Source organism: Eurypyga helias, unplaced genomic scaffold, assembly GCF_000690775.1.
Source record: "Eurypyga helias isolate BGI_N326 unplaced genomic scaffold, ASM69077v1 scaffold42650, whole genome shotgun sequence".
NCBI lineage: Eukaryota > Metazoa > Chordata > Aves > Eurypygiformes > Eurypygidae > Eurypyga > Eurypyga helias.
In genome coordinates, this window is record NW_010225794.1 from 21,110 (window position 1) to 41,558 (window position 20,449).

The 20,449-nt window shown below is 38.1% G+C and overlaps 1 protein-coding gene across 1 annotated transcript in view; it reads right to left on the reverse strand.

Moving 5' to 3' along the window:
* The window catches only part of LOC104503948 (DNA-binding protein SATB1), a gene marked incomplete at its 3' end in the record, with an annotated part of 39,074 nt that extends 18,837 nt beyond the window's left edge, over positions 1-20,237 (reverse strand). Inside the window, exons 1-5 of the mRNA XM_010150614.1 lie at positions 20,125-20,237; positions 17,031-17,266; positions 13,087-13,263; positions 12,169-12,295; positions 11,318-11,441 (exon numbers count right to left, since the gene is read on the reverse strand). Of these exons, the coding sequence (XP_010148916.1) occupies positions 11,318-11,441; positions 12,169-12,295; positions 13,087-13,263; positions 17,031-17,241 (639 nt within the window). The remainder of the gene's footprint in view (positions 1-11,317; positions 11,442-12,168; positions 12,296-13,086; positions 13,264-17,030; positions 17,267-20,124) is intronic.
* Positions 20,238-20,449: the final 212 nt, after the last annotated feature.

The window sequence follows — 20,449 nt, forward strand, 5'->3', positions numbered from 1 at the left end:
TTGCACTATTTTTACTATTTTGTAATGTAAATTCCCAGTTGCTGCATGACAGAGCAGCATTCTACCAATGTTTTCTGAGCATCTCCCACTGAAGGATATAAATAAAGCTCAAATAAAAAGCTGCTTCCCAAGATACTAGTTTTATATCTACAAAGGTTAAAAGCTTAAAAGAGAGAAAGATAGGTAGGAGGAAAATGTTAATTCAGATTTGAAGAACTCATAACTGCTTTACAAGCTTTATGGCATAGTGCCTTAGACTTAAAAAAAAAAAAAGTCACAACCTCAACCTATAAAATATAAGGAGACATAACACATTTTTGTCTTCACTGTCAGATGGCCAACATGAATCTTTTTAAGAATCCCAATTTTCATTGCACAACATTTGTAAATGGCAGGTACTTAGTAGTAAAAGTCCTGGCTAAATCCTTTCTAAAATCAACCTGGATAAAATATAAAATGAAAAATAATCAGTATTTAATAAGTTAATACTTGGTTTACTTCTTGGAATTACAATGCTCCTGTATTTTGAGGGTTGAATTGTTACACCCCAAGTTTGGATTCTGCAAGTTCCTTTGCCAGAAGAGCTCTGAAACCTGAGAGTTCCACAGGTAAGGAAAGTACTACTTGTTTTAGCCAGGAATCTGCTTGAAAAAGCTCTTATGAAGTAACTAGGTTGCTTTTAACTGCTCTTTTCGCTTGAATGGGGAATGCACATTTTCAAGGGCTCTCCCCATTGCTCCTACTTTGGTGCCCATCACAAAGCTATCTCGGGCGCACAGGCAGAATTTCTGTTGGATGAAGCCAAACCCAGAAGCCGTGCTCCAACCGTGGCTGGACTTCAGTCCACAGGATCAGAGCTGTGCTTCTCCAGGGTAAATTCCATCCCTCCTTCCCAGCCTGCAATGTGGAGACAGCGTCTTCAGCCTGACTCCAGGCTGCTGCTGTTCCTATGCTAGGCAATGCGCTACATGAAGCCTGTGCACCTAGGCTCACCTCTTCTCCTCGGGATGCAGGGAACAAGACTAGAGGAAGCCGGAGCCCAGAAGGACAAACCAGATCGTGCGCAATGGATGTGGACCGGGCAAACCAGCATCTCCTGTCCAGGAATAAAGGTTGGGGTAGGTGGGGCCTTGGAGATCTCACAGACTAATTTGGTGAAAATCCAGAGGGAGAAACACCTTAAGCCTTCCTCCCAGGTGGCTTACTTTTATTTCCAACCATACTGCTCCTGCCAGGTCAGAATATTTCTGACTCGTTTCCTATCTGGAAATGCTAATCTTCATGCATGTGCTTCCAAATGTAATCCTAATGCAAATGCTTTGTGTGACAGGAGACATTTTAGATCTATTAATGCATTATATTCATCTTTGGGCACATAAAACTTTTCAAAAAAAATTGAAGCATATGCATTCTCCTGATAGAGATGTTGGTAACTGTTCTATCTTCAACCAGCCACAATGGTTGTTTTCACTACAGTTTTTGTAAAAGGCTTAGCATTATCCACCATGTTAAGGAAGATTTCCTTGCTGGGAAATAGGACATGATTTTCAGCAAGTCTCTTCTCGGATTCCGCGGTTCTGCTAGGCAAAGCATCAGATGTCTGGCATGAAGTTGAGCCCTAAGGCACAATGTCCAGACAAGAAGTCATCAGACTCAGTAGCACTAACAGTTGTCTTGCTGAATTTCTTTTGGTGTTTAAGATAAGCCTTTTCCTTGATATTTTTTCCTTTTTCTACTCAGTTTTTTGTAGATTTTTAAAGACAAAAGGAACCATTTTGAGCATTTATTTGAACTCTACATAAAAAAAAGACCCTAGAAGTTCACCTAGCAATTTCTGAACTCAGCCAGGCTGAGCTAGAGCAAACATCTGATACTGATCTGAAGACTTCTTGTGCTGTATCTTTCACCACATCCCATGGTAAACTCTTTCACTAGATATGTACTTTCTCCCCCTCCCCAGTGTATGACTAGCTTTTAGTTTGAACTTCATTGATTTCTGCTCCTAGTCAGTGCATCTCTCATACCTCTGACTGTTTGCTTAAATACCCCTCCAGTGCCCAATGTAACATCCCTTGTCTATCCTTTGTTTGAACGGTTAAGCATCAGATTTATTGTTTCAGGCCATGTGCCTCTTTATGAGCCACCTGTACATCTGACTAGTCTTAATCATATAGACCCAAATTCTACAAGGATATTTATGCTGCTAAAAGCACAAACTACTTTCTGTTTTGAGAAAAATGTAAAAATTTGTCAGGAAGAAAATGAGTTATAGTATGAAATTTGTAATGGATCCTTAACTTCTACTACGTACAATCATATAAAGGTGACATTTTAAGCAGCTATGTTAGTTAAGATACTAGTTTTGCCTCTGTGTTGCTGCCCTTCACTAACAAGAGTTTGTGAAAAGTATAAATGCTCTGAAGAATTTATAAAAAGATGCAAGATTCAAAGAAGGTATCTCAAAAGAGAAACATTCCAGCTAGCTTTCCATGGGGAATATGCTTACGCACTTTGAGGGTCTATTTACTACAAATTTTTTCTTAGTTACTCATATTAAAATATATAAATTTAAAACAAATAGCTAGGTTAGCTTTAGCACACAAGGCTCCTCCTTACAAAAAGCACAGAATAAGGAACACAGCTCTAAGAGCTTGGGGACATACTAGCTGACAAGTATATTTTGGTGGGATTTTATTGTGAGACATATGTGCACATACAACTCCCCCAACCAATTCTGAGAGAGTCTAGATATACTGATTCAAACACAAACACACTAGGTAAACTTAGGGAGCGGAAATCTCTCCACCTCTAGAAAGCCCATTGACACTAATGTCCTTCACATGTGCCTCAGCTTTTCATCATCATGAAACCCATCCTTCCCCATGACAGTTTACTAGAAAGCATCAAATCCTTTGGAAAGGTGGCACAGCCATGCACAGGTTATGATTTAGCACTGTTTCCTCCTTCTTCTGGCATAATCTTCCTAAAGAAGTGCCACTCTCAATGTAGGAAATATTAGTACTTTAAAATAAAATAAAAATAATTAAAAGACAGGTGTATATGAGGAGAACCTTTCATCTGCTGCACCCCTCGGCAAACATAACTTTTCCCTTTTGAGTAGTTTATTCCATGGCTTGGAGTGAGGTAGGTCTGAGGTTGCTGCTGTCCTGAAAAACCTGTCCTCTGATCACTGCTGCAAGGCACCAGGAGAATCTGATACTATTTGTGCTGTTTTTAAAGAAGTATCCAGGGAAGGAGAGGCAAAGCTCACCCTCATCTCAGGTTTTCCCACCATATTTCTTGGAAATAAAAAAGGAAGAACCTAATTATCAATTTAAAAAAAGGGGGGAGCAAGCTTTGAGAGTTTTGCTCAGAGTCTGTTTGAGAAATGCATCTCTCTTCTAAGTTATGATTAGAGCAAAGGCATGCAATGAGTCTGGTCTGACAAGGTGAGAGTTGCTCATCTCTTAGCATCGCCTCTCAGTAAGTGGGTCCTGCTTTGCTTTCTTTCCTGGCAGGTAAAAAAATTATTACCAATTCAAGTAATTTTCTCCCGACACATCTTTATGCCTACACCCCTGCGTCCCCTAACACAGACGTACCTCAGCTTTAAATCTGCTGACAGTGATGCTACAGCACCTACAGAATTTGCTTAGCTTTTGGGTAGGTTTTATAACCACACTGATCCCTGTGCCTCCCACCACTGCTAGTAATAACCGAACCAGTCAGGGAAGGTCTCTGCAAGCCAGTCACAGCAGTGATTAAGATGTAGACATACGTATCTCCTCGCCCTTTAAATAGAAGGCTTAATTGGCGATGTGGATAGCAGCTTCCTAATGGACAGAAATTAAACTCCATTTAATTCCTGAGCAGACACTTCCAATGCACAAGGTTTACCACACATTTGGAGCAGGGAGGGAGGGGGGAAGGAAGGAGCCGCACGCACAACTCACTCTACCTCTGACAATCACCGAGGAAAAGCAGCATGAGGACCAGAATGGCATAAGTGTGGCAGGTGTGAATTGACCTGCACTGGCAAAGCTGTGAGCTGGGAAACTTGCAAATCACATGATTGTGCAATACTTGGCTCCAGTTAGTGCTATCATGTTCTTTATAAAAAAATTAAAATTAAAAAAAAAAGTCTTAAAGACATGTACATCAAGTTAAGGGATTAACTGTCAAGTGACATTACTGAAACAGAGACAATATATTTCTTTATTGTTAATGAAATTCAGTTAAAAGTGAAGGAAGTGATAAAGAAAGTACTGTTTTGTAATGTATTTTACATAAGAACGTAATATAGAAAGGGAAGTGCAATTAAATCTTAATGTGGACTTTTTTATTTTTAGTTTATCATCTGGTTTACATTTTGAGCCCCTTTGCAGCAGTAAATTATGCTGGCATTTCTTAGGGAATAACTGCCATGTTAATTTAGTTTAATAAAATAACTGACAGAAAAGGGGGAAAAGAAGCAAGAAGAGACAGCACCCCCCCACACGCACTCCTTATCTTTAGCTAAGTATTCAAATGCTTTCTATAGGAATTGTCCGTGGTCCAACTCCAGCACCATGTAATAATACAATACATTACAACACAGTACAATACAATCTTGGGTTTCTGTAGCGCCCTTCATGCAAGCATCCCAGGGTGCTTTACAATCATTATGAGTTAAAATTAAAACTGAAGCACATACAATTCCTAATAGAATCATTTTAAAAATGCTAAACAGAACAAATAACTTTTAAGTCTAGATTTAAAAGTCCCAACAGCCATAGCTTTCCTTACTTCAATTGGCAATGAGTTCCAAAGCTAGGGAGCAAAGCGACTAAAGGCTCTCTCATGTTATGTTAAAGGATCTCTCATGTTGTTTATACTTGTGCAGTACTCTACAGCCAACAATTTGCCAATAAGAAGAAAAAAAAAAGATTTATTTGCAATCTTGCTTTAAATAACACTGGACTTGTTAACCCCCTAATAAAGTTATGGAAAAAGAAATATAAATCACAGTTTGTACTCAGCCATGACTGCATTAAGATGTATGCGAGAAGCATGAATGAATGAATACAAAATTTTGTAGCAATGCATTATTTGACTGCCTCTTAACCCCCTGAATGTAAAAAGAAAAACGAAAAAAGCATGGTTATATATATTTATATATATAAATGAAGAACATGCCTGCAAACATTTAAAATGCGAGTTACTCTTCACACCATTCTCAGGAAAACCGAGCGAAAACAGAAGTCAAGTAGGGCTCAGTTCTACAACAAATGCACATTTTAGGACGAAAATGCATCAGAAGAAAACATGCTGTGTTCCTTTTTTCATTCTATCACTTCCCTAAATCTTGAAGTCCATACACATGATGCAGATAATCGTTCACACGAGACAGTTCTCAAAATTGCTGACATACAATCCCAACTGGTTAGCACACAAAGTGGAGAACACAGTCCCAAAAATGTTATTCCCTTAAAAGCATGAATTTTGTACTTTGTACACAGAAGAGCCTGGCAGAAGACAGCTGCCTGTATCTTCATACAGCTGAATTTAAGCGGGGGGTGGAGGGGAGAAATCAACACTAGCACCATCCCACTACTGGACACTTGTCCACTTTTTCAGTAGCAGAAACACAAGACCTCATGGGAGGACAGATACTAAGGGACAGCTTAAAGAGTCCTCTGAAGTTAGAAACCGGATTTATTAGAGAAAAAACGCACATTCCCCACCTCCCCACAATAAGTCCAGGCCTCTCAACTGTTTTGGAAAGGGACTTTGACATCCTCATCATAGTTAATTTTAATGAAGAAGCAGAAAAAAAAGCTATGTATTTTCTGCCTTAATATGGTGCTGGCCAGAGAAAACAGTTGTAGATAGACTGAAACAGCTTTAACACTGAGAGTTTTTAGATGCATCTGAAAAACACAAATCAGTGATTAAATGATCAAGGAATTGAAAGGTTGGGTATCCTGCAAATGTCCTCACACAGCTCTACCGACATGCGCATGTTTTAAAATAATTTTTAAAATGTTTTAAAAATCCAGATACCGCGTCAGTTTGAAGAGACATCAGAGTGAATGCTCTTGAGCAACTGAGGGGTGGGTTGAAAAGCCCTGCCGCCAAAACCTGAGCCAAGGCCCTCAAGGATTTACTTCCCTGAAATAATTAATGACATCTTTAAAATCTAAAGTACAGTAACTTCTAAAGTAGAAAAAGGAGCTGCATTCCTTACTCAAGTTATTAATTATTGGGAGAGGGGAGGAGGAAGAGAGAAGGAGAGAAAAGAATCACAAGCAACAAAGAAATCCAAGGACTTGATCTCAGGTCTAGGCAGGTAAAATCGTAAGGGGAGGGCAAAAAACACCTTTCAGTTTTGTAAAGCATAAATTAAAAATTGCTCATAAAATGTATGCATTTTGGCAAGTCTTAATAGCTCATTCCTTGGTTATTTATAGGTCTGGAAGTTTTAATTTTAGCAAATGCAACTTTTTGGGGGTTGGAATTTTGAAGGGATGGGGCAAGGAAAAGCAGCGAGGAAACGCGAGAGGACTTCTGTCACACTGCTTAGTTGCTATGATGGCCAGGTGCCTTCAGGTCAGGTGAACTGAGAAACACTGACGTTCTGAATAATCTTTCTGTCTGGCATCTCAGCCAGATCATACGAAGTCTGCGCCATGTCTGCATAAAACAGCAGGGCAGTGTATCTGAACAAAAAGGAAAGCATATGATCTATATTGTGCCCATGTCAGATGCAGACAATCATTCACCACAGTACTGAATTTTGATCAAAACGCAGTCAGTATAGCTATATTTATCACAAGTGCAAAACTATTCAGACTTCAGTACCATACCAGCACTTGTTCTGTGCACGCATACGTTTTACGGAATGCTAGTGTATATCCCTGTAACTGGAAAAAAGCCATTCTCTCATCATCAAGAGAAAAATTAGGTAAAAGTCATTACTGACTGTTCATGTGTGCACACACAAATATCTTTAAATCTAGTAATAACACAGACCCTGGATATATTCCATGGAAATATTGCATGACCCCTAAAAAAATATTCTACACCATAATAAGCCATGAGATTTCAGATTCTATTATACATCAGGCCTGAATTTTCTCATCTATAATGCACTGGCTATTGGTTGTCTTGAGGCTTAGACTAGCTATACTAGGGGGGGAAGAGAGAATGAATACCTCGCTTCAGAAGTGCTTTTGTAGTGGTTTGATAAAGTGAAGAAAAAAAAAAATAGTAAAATTGAAAACCCCAAGCCTATTCATGAACACTACCAGCTATCATTTAGGAAATCTTTTTTGTAAAAAAAATTCAGGTGAGATAATACCAGTGGGAAAGTCAATGTCATTTGATCACTGCCATATTTTCAAAGCAGTGCCCAGATACTAATTAATCTCTACTATCTCTTCATTTGGTAGGTGACTTGTTATCTTCCTTTCATGGAAAAGGTTACAGGAACTAAAGATAAGGGGTACATCTAGATGTTCAACTGCACACAGTGAGTTTGTTCTAGAATTATCAAAGGAATTTCCAGCCTTTTCTATGGCCAATAGTCCATGTTGCTCTCCTCTCCCTCAAAAGCTTATCTAACTATGTATATACACAGGGAGAGAGGGAGAGAGAGAATAATTTGATAGGGACAAACCACAATAAAACCTTGTTAATAACAGTATAAATAGGGGCTATAGTATTTCAGTTACGTTAACTGTGGAAGTAATGAGAGTCTCCTGCATTAAAAACAAAACAGCAAAACTGTGAAAATGAGGTATGAAAACGCTAGGACTAAGGCTGAATAGAGAGATGGAAGGACTAACATTAAATAAATAAATGCAACAGGACTGCCTGCCTGATCACTTTAGAGCAGCTCCCAACTGACTGAGGTAGAGTAGAACTTCTGTGCAAGGAAATAAGGACTGATGGTAGAACAATCTCTTTACAACCCTTTGGAGACTAAGGAGCCAAAACAGGAGGGAAATGAGATCTAAGCCACTCATGAGATACACCAATTTAATGGAATGCACAAGATGGCCCAAAATTGAGCCTTAGATTAAATTCCAAGTTGCCTTCCCCATCAAAAGAGGTCTGGAGAGGAAGCAGAAATAGTATCACGTATCAAACATGAGACATCTTTCACCCAGCATCTGCGTACGCTGCTAGTCTCTAGCCATAAAATCTGCAAACCTGAGGTAAAGCATGACAATACACACTGCAGCGCATAATTCAGAACAGGCTTGGCTTTCCCATGCAAAATTTGCAGCATTCTTTTACCTTGCCTGCTTGATACCAAAAGTTTGAGACTAAACCTCTGAATGGATGCTTGTGATTTCACGGCATTTCAGAGCCATGCATTTGCTTCGGTCTGTCCCCAGGACTCCAAGTCATGTCAACAGGGATTCCCCGCGATGCAGGCTCATGTAGCGAGTGAGAAACCTGGCCTTTGGGGTGGCCACAGCAGTCACAGCACGAGACAATTACAGCAGCTTCAAAAGAGACCATGTATTCAACTCTCCTAATGAGAGTATGAGTCACACTGGCATTTTACTGAGGAAGGCATGAAGAGTTCATACCTATGCACCCGGAGGTTTTAGTTGGACAAGATAACAAGTGGCAAAAGAATTAAAAGGAAAAAAAAACCAACAACAAACAAACAAAAAAAGAAAACCCACATTCTCACTCAAGTAGATGATGCTATTAAGTTTTCAAGACTCCGTAATTAAGACAAACTGGATCTAAAAGTTCATTTGCTCACGTATTTTCAAGCCACTAAATATATCTGCACTATAAAAATAGTTTGAGTTTTTTGCACAACACAGAATGTCAGTATTCTGAATAAATATGAGCAGTTTCTATTACATTAAATGCAAGATTAATCAAATACAGTAAATTCTAAGTGAGGATGATGATTCTCAGTGTTCCATGCTTAAACGGGGCTTCGGAGATGCCATGCCTTGAGCACGGCAACTTAAATACTGTACAACAAATGCTTCTGTACCTACACAAAACCAAGCACCACTAATGACAGTGACAGAAAACGATAACTACTCTCGTTTCCACTTTGAGTCATTTTTCTGTGGTTAATAAATTATATCCATAACAGTGTTAATAAGTTATGGTACGGTGTCACCGCATTAGTTTGCATTTGTGATGAAGCACTTCACATGGCATTACCTATGCCCATGGAAGTACATAACAGGAGAGACCACTTCATCGTGGTCTCGGAAGTCTCTCACGCTGGCATTTTGACGGGCCCTCTAAGCAAACATTGCCTCCTGACCTCCGTCTGGCTCTCACTTCTCACCTCTTGCAGCAGCACACTGCTGCAAGACAATTCCTCAAATTCGACATGTTTAAGAAAACACAGACACTCTTAGATCGGTGTCCTTTCCATAGGAGCAATATAGGATAAGTTAATAGTTAGGCAAATAGGGGAAGCATTTGGATCAGTTTAGTCCTGTGAAAAGGACAATGTCCGATCAACACGTTTTCCCCTCAAGCTCCTGGAGGCAAATGGGAATATTTAGACTGACTGATGGACTCATTCTGAATAACTACTGTAACAGCTTGGTTTTCCAAAATTTAAGAATAAATGTATTTTGAGCTTTATGTGATTTGATCTTAAAAAAGAACCCAACAAAACCAGAAGCTATTTAAATTCTTGCAACCCAACTACCACAGCATTGGTGAAGTCAGAGATGACAAAATAAACATGCTTTTAGCAATGGAAGGAAGCTCACAGCTTTAAGTATATTCTTTTACAAAGAAGCGCAAAACGGTAAACAAATCAGAGTTCTGTCATATGGGGGTTTGGTCACCTCAATTGCTGACTTCAAGAGCTGTTATTAGGCAAGATGAGTTTTGTCCATTAAAATTATTATATAAAAATTCAATAGAGTTTAAAAACAACTTTTCAGAAGAATGTAATTATTGAATTGTCTCTAGTTAAGTTTTCATTTAAAAACTTTTTTTCTGCTTTATCATTGCATCATCTACATATATACCGAAGCTGCTATGTGAAATACAATGTCCAAATAGAAACAAAATATTCCATCTCAATAAAATTTACTTGCTTTCTATCAGTATCCATTAAAAACTAGCACTATTAGATTAACATGAAGAAAAATGACCAAGTTATCTGCAGCGCCCATAAGACAGCAATGTAAAAGCTCACATGCTTTTATAGTAGGTACATACAAGATAACTTTGCAGACATATTACTGGAATGGTTTGCAACCAGTGAAGATAATTTTGATTATTTCCACTTCAAAACTTCCTACATTGGAGCCACATCACTGAAAACAATCTAACCATAGGGGAAAAAAAGTGATGAGAAAACAGCCTGCTAATACATCCACTGAAAAGACAGACAGAGTAGTCCTCTATAGATTAACTGAAGTCTGTTGGAGACAAAGACTCCAACATTCTGAGCAAGAGAAATAAATTCCCCATAAAAATACCTTTGACTTCCTTCATTTCTTTCCCCCTGCCCTCAACAACTATCATCAGTTATTTATATACTTAATTTGTCTCCACTGCACCACAACAAAATACATTTTAAAAATTAAAAGGTAAAAATAAATATGGTGTTCCCACCGCAGCATCATTGGACACCGCACTGCGTAGAAGAGTAAGTTGTTCCTTTCACAGTAATTTGACAAAAGAATGACAAAAAGGATGGCAAAAAAGAACAATACGACTAAGGCTTGAGGAAAGCATCAGTTCAATATTTAGGAATGCTTAAACTGAGGTTTCATTTTTGTTTAGGTATATTTTGATTAGAACTAATAAATGGCTGATTTTCCTTTGGTTGTTTGCAACAACAACAACACATCATCCAAAGAGCTTTATTCTTTATTCCCTTCTCATACAGCATGCCAAAGACTGTCTCATTTTATGAATTAGCATTTAAAACTACTGTAGGTTATCTAACAAGCATTCAGATTCAATAGTACTTTTGACAGCAGTAAGTAAAGAGCCTTTTAACATCTTGAACACATGTGCTTGAAAAAAGTAGTTACATCAAAAGCAGTTCAAAGACTGAAGACAAAAACCAGTTAAAATCCAGTTTGCTGTGAGACAATTTTAGTGTGGTGTAAACAACCTTTCACGACTCCCCATGGGGAACGTTGTAAGACTATGTTCAAAATGAATCAGGCATATTTATAAAGATCATGAAGTGGTCAAATGAATTTGCATTTTTGGCAGATTCACTCCATGGGTACTGCTTGCTACAGTCTGTAGAAATCTCAAATCTCACATCAGCGTTGCCTATAGTGCTTTATTATTTATTACATGTTATGCTAAGTACCTGTGAAAGGGGACATTCCTTGGCCAATGAACTCTGGTTCATATCCTTCAGTAAGTCCTTCAGAGCATTTCTTACTGTTGTGTGAGACCATTGTTCAGGAGGCAAGTCTTCTAGTTTAGGGCAACTATTTGAAACACAGATTAGAAAAGGGATTATTACAAGATTGCATCCTGCTGCAGAACATTCCTTTAAGACAGACAGATTTCATTTTGCGCATCAAGCAGATGCATCTGGAGATTGCTCTCGGTCTCCTGATTGTTCCGATTAGTTAATTACTTTATACAACACATCTGCTGTATTGATGCATGAATTATACATCAGCTGCATGTGGCGACTATTTTTTCATGTTACTTCTACCTTCCTGCTCTGATGCGCTTGGTAAAACAATTTAAGGTGTAATGCTTTCTCACGACTGATCATGAAAAGCATTAATATATTAACCGTTTTTTCCTTTTTTGTTACCGTGAAATTTAAGAACCTAGACAGCAACAATAAGTGTGAGCAAGTCATTCTTTTACAAAATGCACACAGATGGTACTGTTCATGATATGCAAAAATATTTTTCTCTTAAGTAAACTTTATGTAAAATGCCTTCTTGTAATGCATCATTTAATTGACTAAAATGCAATATAGTTTTAATGAGATATCCAAAGAAAATCTATGTATCAGAGCTATAAAAGTTTTCTGCAATAGTATACGGTAAGTTAAAGAAGAATTCGAGTAACTAAAAAGGAATTTAGATAAGCCTTTGTACTTTGAGCACACAGCACAGTGGGAATTAAGTACAAGCATTATTAACAGTAAGAGCAGACAAGTAACAGTTCATGTCCCAGAACTGGTATGCAACTTACCTGTGTAACTGGATTTTCAGTGTGACCACATGATACACGTCTTGCAGCATGTCTGCTACTGTAGCATCAGGGGCATCTGTCACATAGGAGAGTGGAACTGGATTCCACTTCCCAACCTGGATAAGCCCTGCGGGATTTTTATTTTTGGAGGGAAGGGCGGGGGGAGAAGGGCAAGAAGGGCAGGAAAATTTGAAAAAAATTAATTTACCTGTTAATTCCTAGGGGCAAAAGAAATATCTGATTTTAACAGGATCACCACCTTTGTTTCTAGCCTATTAAATCTGGCAAAACAAAAGAACACCCCCTCCAAAAACCCCCACCCACACACCATCAAGAATATGCTTTATCTATATTATTAAATTATACAAATGCATTACAGTAGAGAATTTTTAATATGTATAGAAGTGTATTTTCCTAAGTTCCCATGAATTCAATAGGGCATGATATAATAGTTAGCATTCCTCTTAATAAGTTATAGGGGATTTTGCAATGCAAGATCTGCATAAAAAAAAAAAAATACTTTGCAGTCTATAAAACCATCAGGAACAAAATAAAAGAAACAGAGCTGGATATTCAGTCATAAATGCAAGTTGACTCTCAACAGTCCATCTGCTCAAATATGCTTTACACTTCCTTGTGGATCCTCAGTGGAGCAGATTATTAAGGTCAATAAGCATACTAATGATTCAGTTGAAGTCTTTTTTTTTCTTTAAACAAAAAGAATCTACCTCTACATTCCCCACAAACAAAACGTGCACTAACTAAACAAAAATAGACCAAGAAAAAAAAATTGCAGATAGAATCTGCAGGAAGTTTAAGAAGTAAAACCTACACTGCATTCCTGAAAGAAATCCTGCCCCTCCCCCAGGACCCCACAAACAAACATAATTCATCGTACAATTTTATAATCTTATTTACCTTTTGCTTGGGCAGCAGAGCTGTGAGAATATCCAAGTGATAGCAGTGCCATTTCAATCAGTTGGTTGAAAAGCATATCCTTCCTCACCAACACAAATTCTGCATGCTCCTCCTTAGAATCATACTCAATGGCATTTTCATAATGTTCCACTACACAGAAAACTGGAAGCATACTTCCTATTAAAAAAAATTAAATTTAACATATTAAATTTGAGTTATAGTGGAGTAGGTGGGTCTATACAGCGTTATGTAAATAAAACCTGTACGAACAGGCAGAGGAGGCATCAAGAATCATTGCAAATATTTGATAAACATATTCCCTCAGTCCTTTCCCCTCACCCTCCCTTAAAAAAGAGTAAGTTCTACAAAACACACATCTCTCTGAAAAGCAGAAATGCAAATTTATCTCGCTTGATCGGATACAGATTAAAGAATTACCTTCTATAGAAATAACAAGGTTGACTGAAGAGAAGTTGATTCTCTCTGTCCTGCCTGATTTGTTGTGAGTAGCAGGCAGCATGAGAACCTAAATACATACTGCAGATGTCTTCACTGTAAGCCATTTTAGTACCAGCTACATAATTTTGTTCATTAACATTAAAACTTTCTCAGTCCTGCCAAAAACATTTAATCGCCTTCAACATCAACAACAAATCACCTTACGTGTTACACATTTTCTCTGAAGAGAGCGCACAAGGAAGCGAGGCAAAAGTTAACACTAATTCGTGCTTCATTCATCGAGTGCACTTGAGCACTACTTTCCCTCACATCTTTAAGAAACAAATCATGATTTCAGTGCTGTTTTAAGAAGCATACCTGCAGTTCGGGCTTTTTGTTGTTGTTGCCTCCTGCACTTTACGTTCCACATTTCTGGTATTCATTGCTATTTTGGTATGCCTGAAAGTAATTACTAATTTCCAGTTTCATAGCATCATACGACAAACCCTTCCCTAAACGGCACAGCACATTAAGCAAACAACATTTTTCTTTTTGCCCCCCTTTTTTTTTTCCTTCTCCTTCCTTTTTACAACAGACAGAGAAGTAACAAATAACCCAAGCTGTTTTAGGGACAAAGTCTCTGCTGGCAATCAGATTTCTAGACTTTGTGAAAATCCCTCCCGGCCTCCCAGACAGATGCAGATGACACGATGACCTCGGACCCGTGGTTTTAGGCCCCGGCCTGTCCCGCTGTCTCCAGCGGCGCAGGTTAGGATCTCTTAATGACAGAAAGCAAAAGGGTTAAAAGCAGATGTACAGAACTGTCTTATGGCAGCCTGCCAGAGGGGTATCATCTTTAGCATAAATGATGACAAGGGTTATTTTAACAGGGCACCCAGGAACTCCAATTAGTCCTACAATGTTAATGCCTCTATAACCACTGCCCTCTAGACTTACGGAAACCTCCTAACCTGCTGAGGTGTACCAGACATGCCAGAGTTGAAAAAGGAGATTTACTCTTCACAACTGGTAAATGCTTTAAGACCATGTAGTTTGATTTGTGCTCTAACATATAGCAAGAAATCATGATAAAAAAAGATACCTCTTAAGCACGTATATTTAAACTACATCTGTTCACCAGAGAGTCAATCTCTGGCAAACAAACCCCTTCAGGCTCGCTTGGAAAAGCTCACAAACTCACTCCAGTTTGCCCAATAGGCTCAGCATGAAAGACAAGACTAAAAGCTTGCCAATATTTATGTAGTGCAGGAAGGAGCTTTTTTTTTTTTTGTCTTTTTTTTTTTTTTTTAAATCTAAGTGATACTGGTCAGGAAGGGAGAGTAGACCAAAGCAAAAGCAGTACATGAAAACTGGCGATTTCTTCATTGGTTTTAATTAAGCGATGGAGAGTTTTCTATAAACACACACATGCTTCATTTGCAAAAAGGTGATGGATTTTTTTTCTTTCCAGGCTCTCACAATTGATGTCTGACCTACTACCATCTGACTGAGAGTAAGGGCTCAAAATTCTTAAGTAGTTTCACTGTTAATACCTGAAGATAAAATGTAAACAAGCTTCATTTTAACAAACAGTGCAGATACACTCAAAACCACCTAAAGCGCATTTTTTTTTTTTCTCTTATCAGTTCCTACAAATTAAGCTATGATCAGACACAAAACTAGCAATGCACAGGTGCTTCGCTGCATATCAGCACACTTCCTGCCAGTTACACAGCCCCGTGAGTTGCAGTGTTCTGGAAAGTGTGGTACTTCGAACACCACGGGAGGATCTCCTGGCCAAATTTTGATGTGCAGTGTAGATTATCAGTGGTGGATCCTGATAGTGTGACACAGGTATCATCTGACTACAAATCAAGCCACTAAATCTTTTAGCAAACTGTCACCAGTGTCCTTCTGTTAATGTGAAAAATGTTATACAGGAGAGCACAATCTCAGCTGGCTGATCACTCCTGCTAGTACTTGGCAAGACCTCCAAGTGCAGCAACTTCATAACCTTCTAGTATTAAAGGGGAGAGCACTGGTCAGTGCTCGCTGCTAAAAATACAGCATGATTTAAACCTGAAGGCAGTGTTAGAGCTTTTGCTGAAGGTTTACGAGTCTATGTAAACAGCACGTCTGCCATAAGGAGCAGTGAAGTCTGTAGAATCCTTGTCTAAAACTGTCCTGGCATTAAAGTTTGCTGTGCAAATATCACATAATACCAGAGACAGCTGAAATCTCCTATTTAGGAATTTATGGAACTTATATGTTTGCAGGCGTCAGAAAGTCCTTTTTATATAGCCCCACTGCTTCACTGTACAATATTAATGCACTCTGCTTGAAAAGCCGTAATAAATTATATTTTTAATGCTCTTACCCTGGCTTTCTTAAGATGCATACATTCTTGGCAAACAATCAATAAATAGGGTAATCATGAGCAGAGGCCAAAGAATTTGCTGAAGTGCTGTTTTTCCATTTTTAATAGATAAAGATCTAACAATACGGACTGCTGTGTCTGTTCATTTCAGGATCAATATATTCTTTGTTTTCGCCAAACCGAGGAAAAAATAAATGATTGTACGATAAATGTTATGCATCAGACACAATGAAATTCCTCTGCCTTCTAACTTTGTGCGTTTAATAGTCTTGGTTGCATTTTGCACTTTGCTTAGCAAATGCAAGAAAAATCTGGATTATAAACATACACCGATTATACTGAGAAAAGTAGAGGCTGTTTTAAAACAAATGCCAAATTACATGAAGCATATTTTGATTTAAATTAGCAAGCCTGCAGAACATGGTCAAAAAGACCTACACATTTTGAGAAGCAAAATTTATAGATTATTGTCCATTTTCAATGCAAACAAAAGCCATTCATATACAAACATCAATGATTCTAAATGTGCCTTTTCCTTGTGTAAATGTCTAATTACAGCAAACCAGCCACTGAAAAATATGACACCCAAGTTGTTCATTGTTCAATAATGAATTGTACTTAAGAAAATAAACTGCAAAGATTGACATCATAAATGACTTTTCCAATGTGATACCTAAAGATTTACACTCTCTCCTTTAAACCAACTTACAACTGTTATGGAAATACTGCTGCCCTTCCAAGCTTGGACCATCATTAAGAGGAGAGGCGAGAATTCGTTTTGGGGGTTCGGTATTTGCTCTTACATATTTTTGCGTTGCGTAGCCCAACACTTACTCAAAGAATTAACGCATTATATTACTTCTATTTCAATGTAGGAATTTGCTTTAATCAGGGCAGCTAGCCTTTACCTTAACAAAAATCAGACTCCACCCTGTAAAGCAAGATGCTCCACCCAAGCATGAAGCTTACATTTCCCAAATGTGATTTATATCAGATTTGGGAATATAAAGTATTGCAGAATGGAGATTTAATCCTGAAATATAAATGAAGTAGAGTCTGCAAAAGTATGCTTTCCCCCCCAAATATTAAAAATCATATTTCTCTAATGCAGAATTATCAAAAGTGTTACCTTTTCTAATATTAGTTTTCATCAGGTGTCCAGAGTGTTTTAAAGGCACTCCTTGCATTTTAGTTCCTGTACTTCCAAGTCTTCCTCTTCCTAATGGGCTCCCATTCTGTTCCAAGCGCGCAATTTTGGCTGGTGGACCCTTCGGATCGCTTACATTGTTAGACATTTCTGAATGTTCTTTCCCCTGAGTTGCCTCGTTCAAATGATCCATACTCAGTCCCGCCTCTAAAGATCACCTGCCATGATTCAAAAAAAAAGTATATATATATGTTGTACACGTGTGCGCATATGTATACGTACACAGCCTGCACATGTACAGAGAAAGATATATATGTATCACAAGCTCATAAAGAAGAATAAATAACTACTTTAACTAGAAAGAAGATACCTTTTTGAAAGCAAACAAACTTATTCCCCAAAAATGACCTCATACCCCAATTTACAGAGAGATCACATCATAAATCTGGTGGATTTTTTTTTTTTTTAAGCCAACAAGAATACCCCTTAAAAAAAACATCTTCAGAGATATTCTACTAAATCTGAGAGAGACCGAGATTCATATAAATGATGATGATTGTCAAGGTATGTGCTCCAACACAGTTATTGTTACAAATCTCACAGAAAGATTTATTATTAATCACGAGTGTTTTTATTGTGTTAAGAGAGAGAGAGAAAGAAAGAAAAAGATTCTAGTGAAACATTTCTTGATCTACTTGATTAAAAAAATGGATGGACAAAAATAGAGAGATTGTTAAAACTTTAGTTGAAGGAGCAACAGATTTATTAGAGATGTAGTATATTGACCATTTATGATTCTCTCCTCCTTAAAAATACAAGTTACAAAAGAATTTAACATTTAACTTCGGAAAGCAGTGGCAGGAGGTGGTTGCTTTTGAGTTTCCTAACCAATATCATACAGAGTTTATCAACTTTTGCAAAGTTCAAAATATGCATATGGAATTTTTCAGATGTTAAGCTTTAAGTGTGAAATGGAACAGTCTACTGAATTAAGAAAAACAACTGAGAAGAGAAGGTAGCATCTCACAAAACATAATGCTGGAAAAAAACCAACCACAATATCTACAGTACTTTTGAAGCCTTTAAATATAGAAAAAAAAAAAACCCTGTGTGATGCTAAGTTACGTGCTGGTACAGCTATCTGAAGCAAAAAACCAGAAGTAATTTCAATAGCAAATTAAGAAAAGGTATATGTTAACATGCTTGTATTTCCCTTTTTATAAAACTTCTGAAACCTCCAAACATGAATAACAATTCCAGTTAAATCATTAAAAATTTCCTACGACTAGAACATAACAGAGTAAGTTTTGAGGATTTTTTGTCACTCATCAGAATCTGTTTTGCCAACTATATTAAGAAAAAAAAAAATCAGGTGCTGAGAAGAGAGACATCTTTCAGGTTATGATTTCATTCATCAATACTGCTGTGATCACTAGGTATTTTACCCTACCTTTCTCTCACTGAGAAAGGTGTGACTACACTGACAATTATGTTATGGATATAATGTAATCACTAAGGACAGGTGACTAGACATTAATTTATGAACTGGTATTCACATCAGCAAGTACAAATCCTAATACCGGGGAAGTCTTATTTAGAAAGACTGGTGTGAATCTGATAATTGCTACTTTCTTTCAGTTGCCTAGTAATTCAATACATTTTCTGCATATTTCATAGCAAAGCTATTTAAGCCTAAACATCTTGGGATTTTTTAATATACTTCTGTGTCAGTGGTATATACACCAATGACAATTCCGTAAACTATTTTTTTCTTGTTTGAACACCACGCTGCTTTTCCCGATATAGGGAAGAAAGAGGTAATACATTAATCCGAACGTTTACAAGCAACGTCAAGAATGCCACTGAATAGCTGAAGTTCAGAAAATCGTTATTTTTCCTTATGCTGTAAGGTGGCAAGCTAAGGTTTACCACTCATCTTGAACCCATCTGGTTTAGGTCGCGTGTCTCATTAACAGTGAGCGTGCCTATTTTAGCCACTTTTCAGCAAGGTATTTTTTTAACTGTGTTAACTGCAGCCTAAGCAAAGATTTACAGATTCAAACTGTTAACATCTTCTGATGTTTCTGACGATGCTAACATATTATAGGGCTTCTTTTGAGAGACTGGTCTCTCTCAAGAATAAGAGGATTAATTAAAAAAAAAAAAAGAACCGGGGGTAGTAAAACAAAACAAAACAAAAAAAGCCTCAAACAAGAAAATCACTTTTGGCAACTTCAGAAGTACTCTAAGGCACCGAGGTTCTTTCCTACAAAAAGTATCTAGTCATCATGAGTCAGAATCGCACTACATCATGTACAGTGAATAAAAGTGATAGATCGCAGTTTAGTTAATACACTGACTACAACCAAAACACCAAATGGGTCATTTTCGCTTGGCCTGAGAATACCCACCCATCGGCATCCTTTCACCGCTTAGTCATCTTGTAAAAAGCTTTATGTTACAAAGCAAAATTACATGCACATAAAACACCTAATTTACTCATTTAAACTCCATGCCCAAGGCTAAAGTTCACTGAAACCTCAGTTTGGAATAGTGATGAGCAACAACCAGCGCGGCCTGCCCAGGGAGAGGGTTGCAAGGAAAAACTAGGATCTACGCCGGTTCCAGGCCAAGAGTTTCCCTGGGTTTCGCATTTAGGCATCTTTCACCAACTACAAGTTTTCATCACAGGCATCGAGAGAAGAGCATAATTTCAAGGCACGGTTTCCCAGAGACAGCGTACACGTACGGGCACACCGCGCAATTTCTGAATGAGAGTCGGTGCGGTATCTCCTTTTGTCGCGATGTAACGCCGCCGGTATTATATTATTTCTTTCTCTCCTCCTGAATCAGCCCCCTCCCCATGCCTTTTCCCCTCCTCTTCCCTCCCTCCCCCATAAAAACCCGTAATCACATTTGAGAGAGGCTCCGCACTTATCCGTTCCATATGGCTCTCACAATCCAGGCCAAGCTTTCCCTGTGACCTTTTAAAGAGACAAAGAAGCAAAGTACTTATCTAGAAACAGAAACACTGCAGTTTTCTGAGTGAAATTAGCAAAACCGACCCGAAACTCACCACTTCAAAACTTGACAGCATATAAATAACAAAAACAAAGGAGGTTTCCTTTGCAGCCCGAGCTCTTGAAGAGGAAGAAGTTCAAGACTGATGTTTTCTAGGTCCCCCCCTTTTGGGAGGGGGGGAGAGGGGGGCAGCAGACCTGAGGACTACTTCCCCTAATATTCGCTTTTTTGTTTTTTTTTTTTTTTTTTCTCTTGTTTCTTGTTGCTATTTTCCTCTAGGCGGGGAGGGGCAAAAATAGATAGGGAGGAACAGCCATGAGCAAAAATGGCAATGGACAAAAAAAAAAAAAACAAACCCAGATTAAATATCTTTTGAGAGA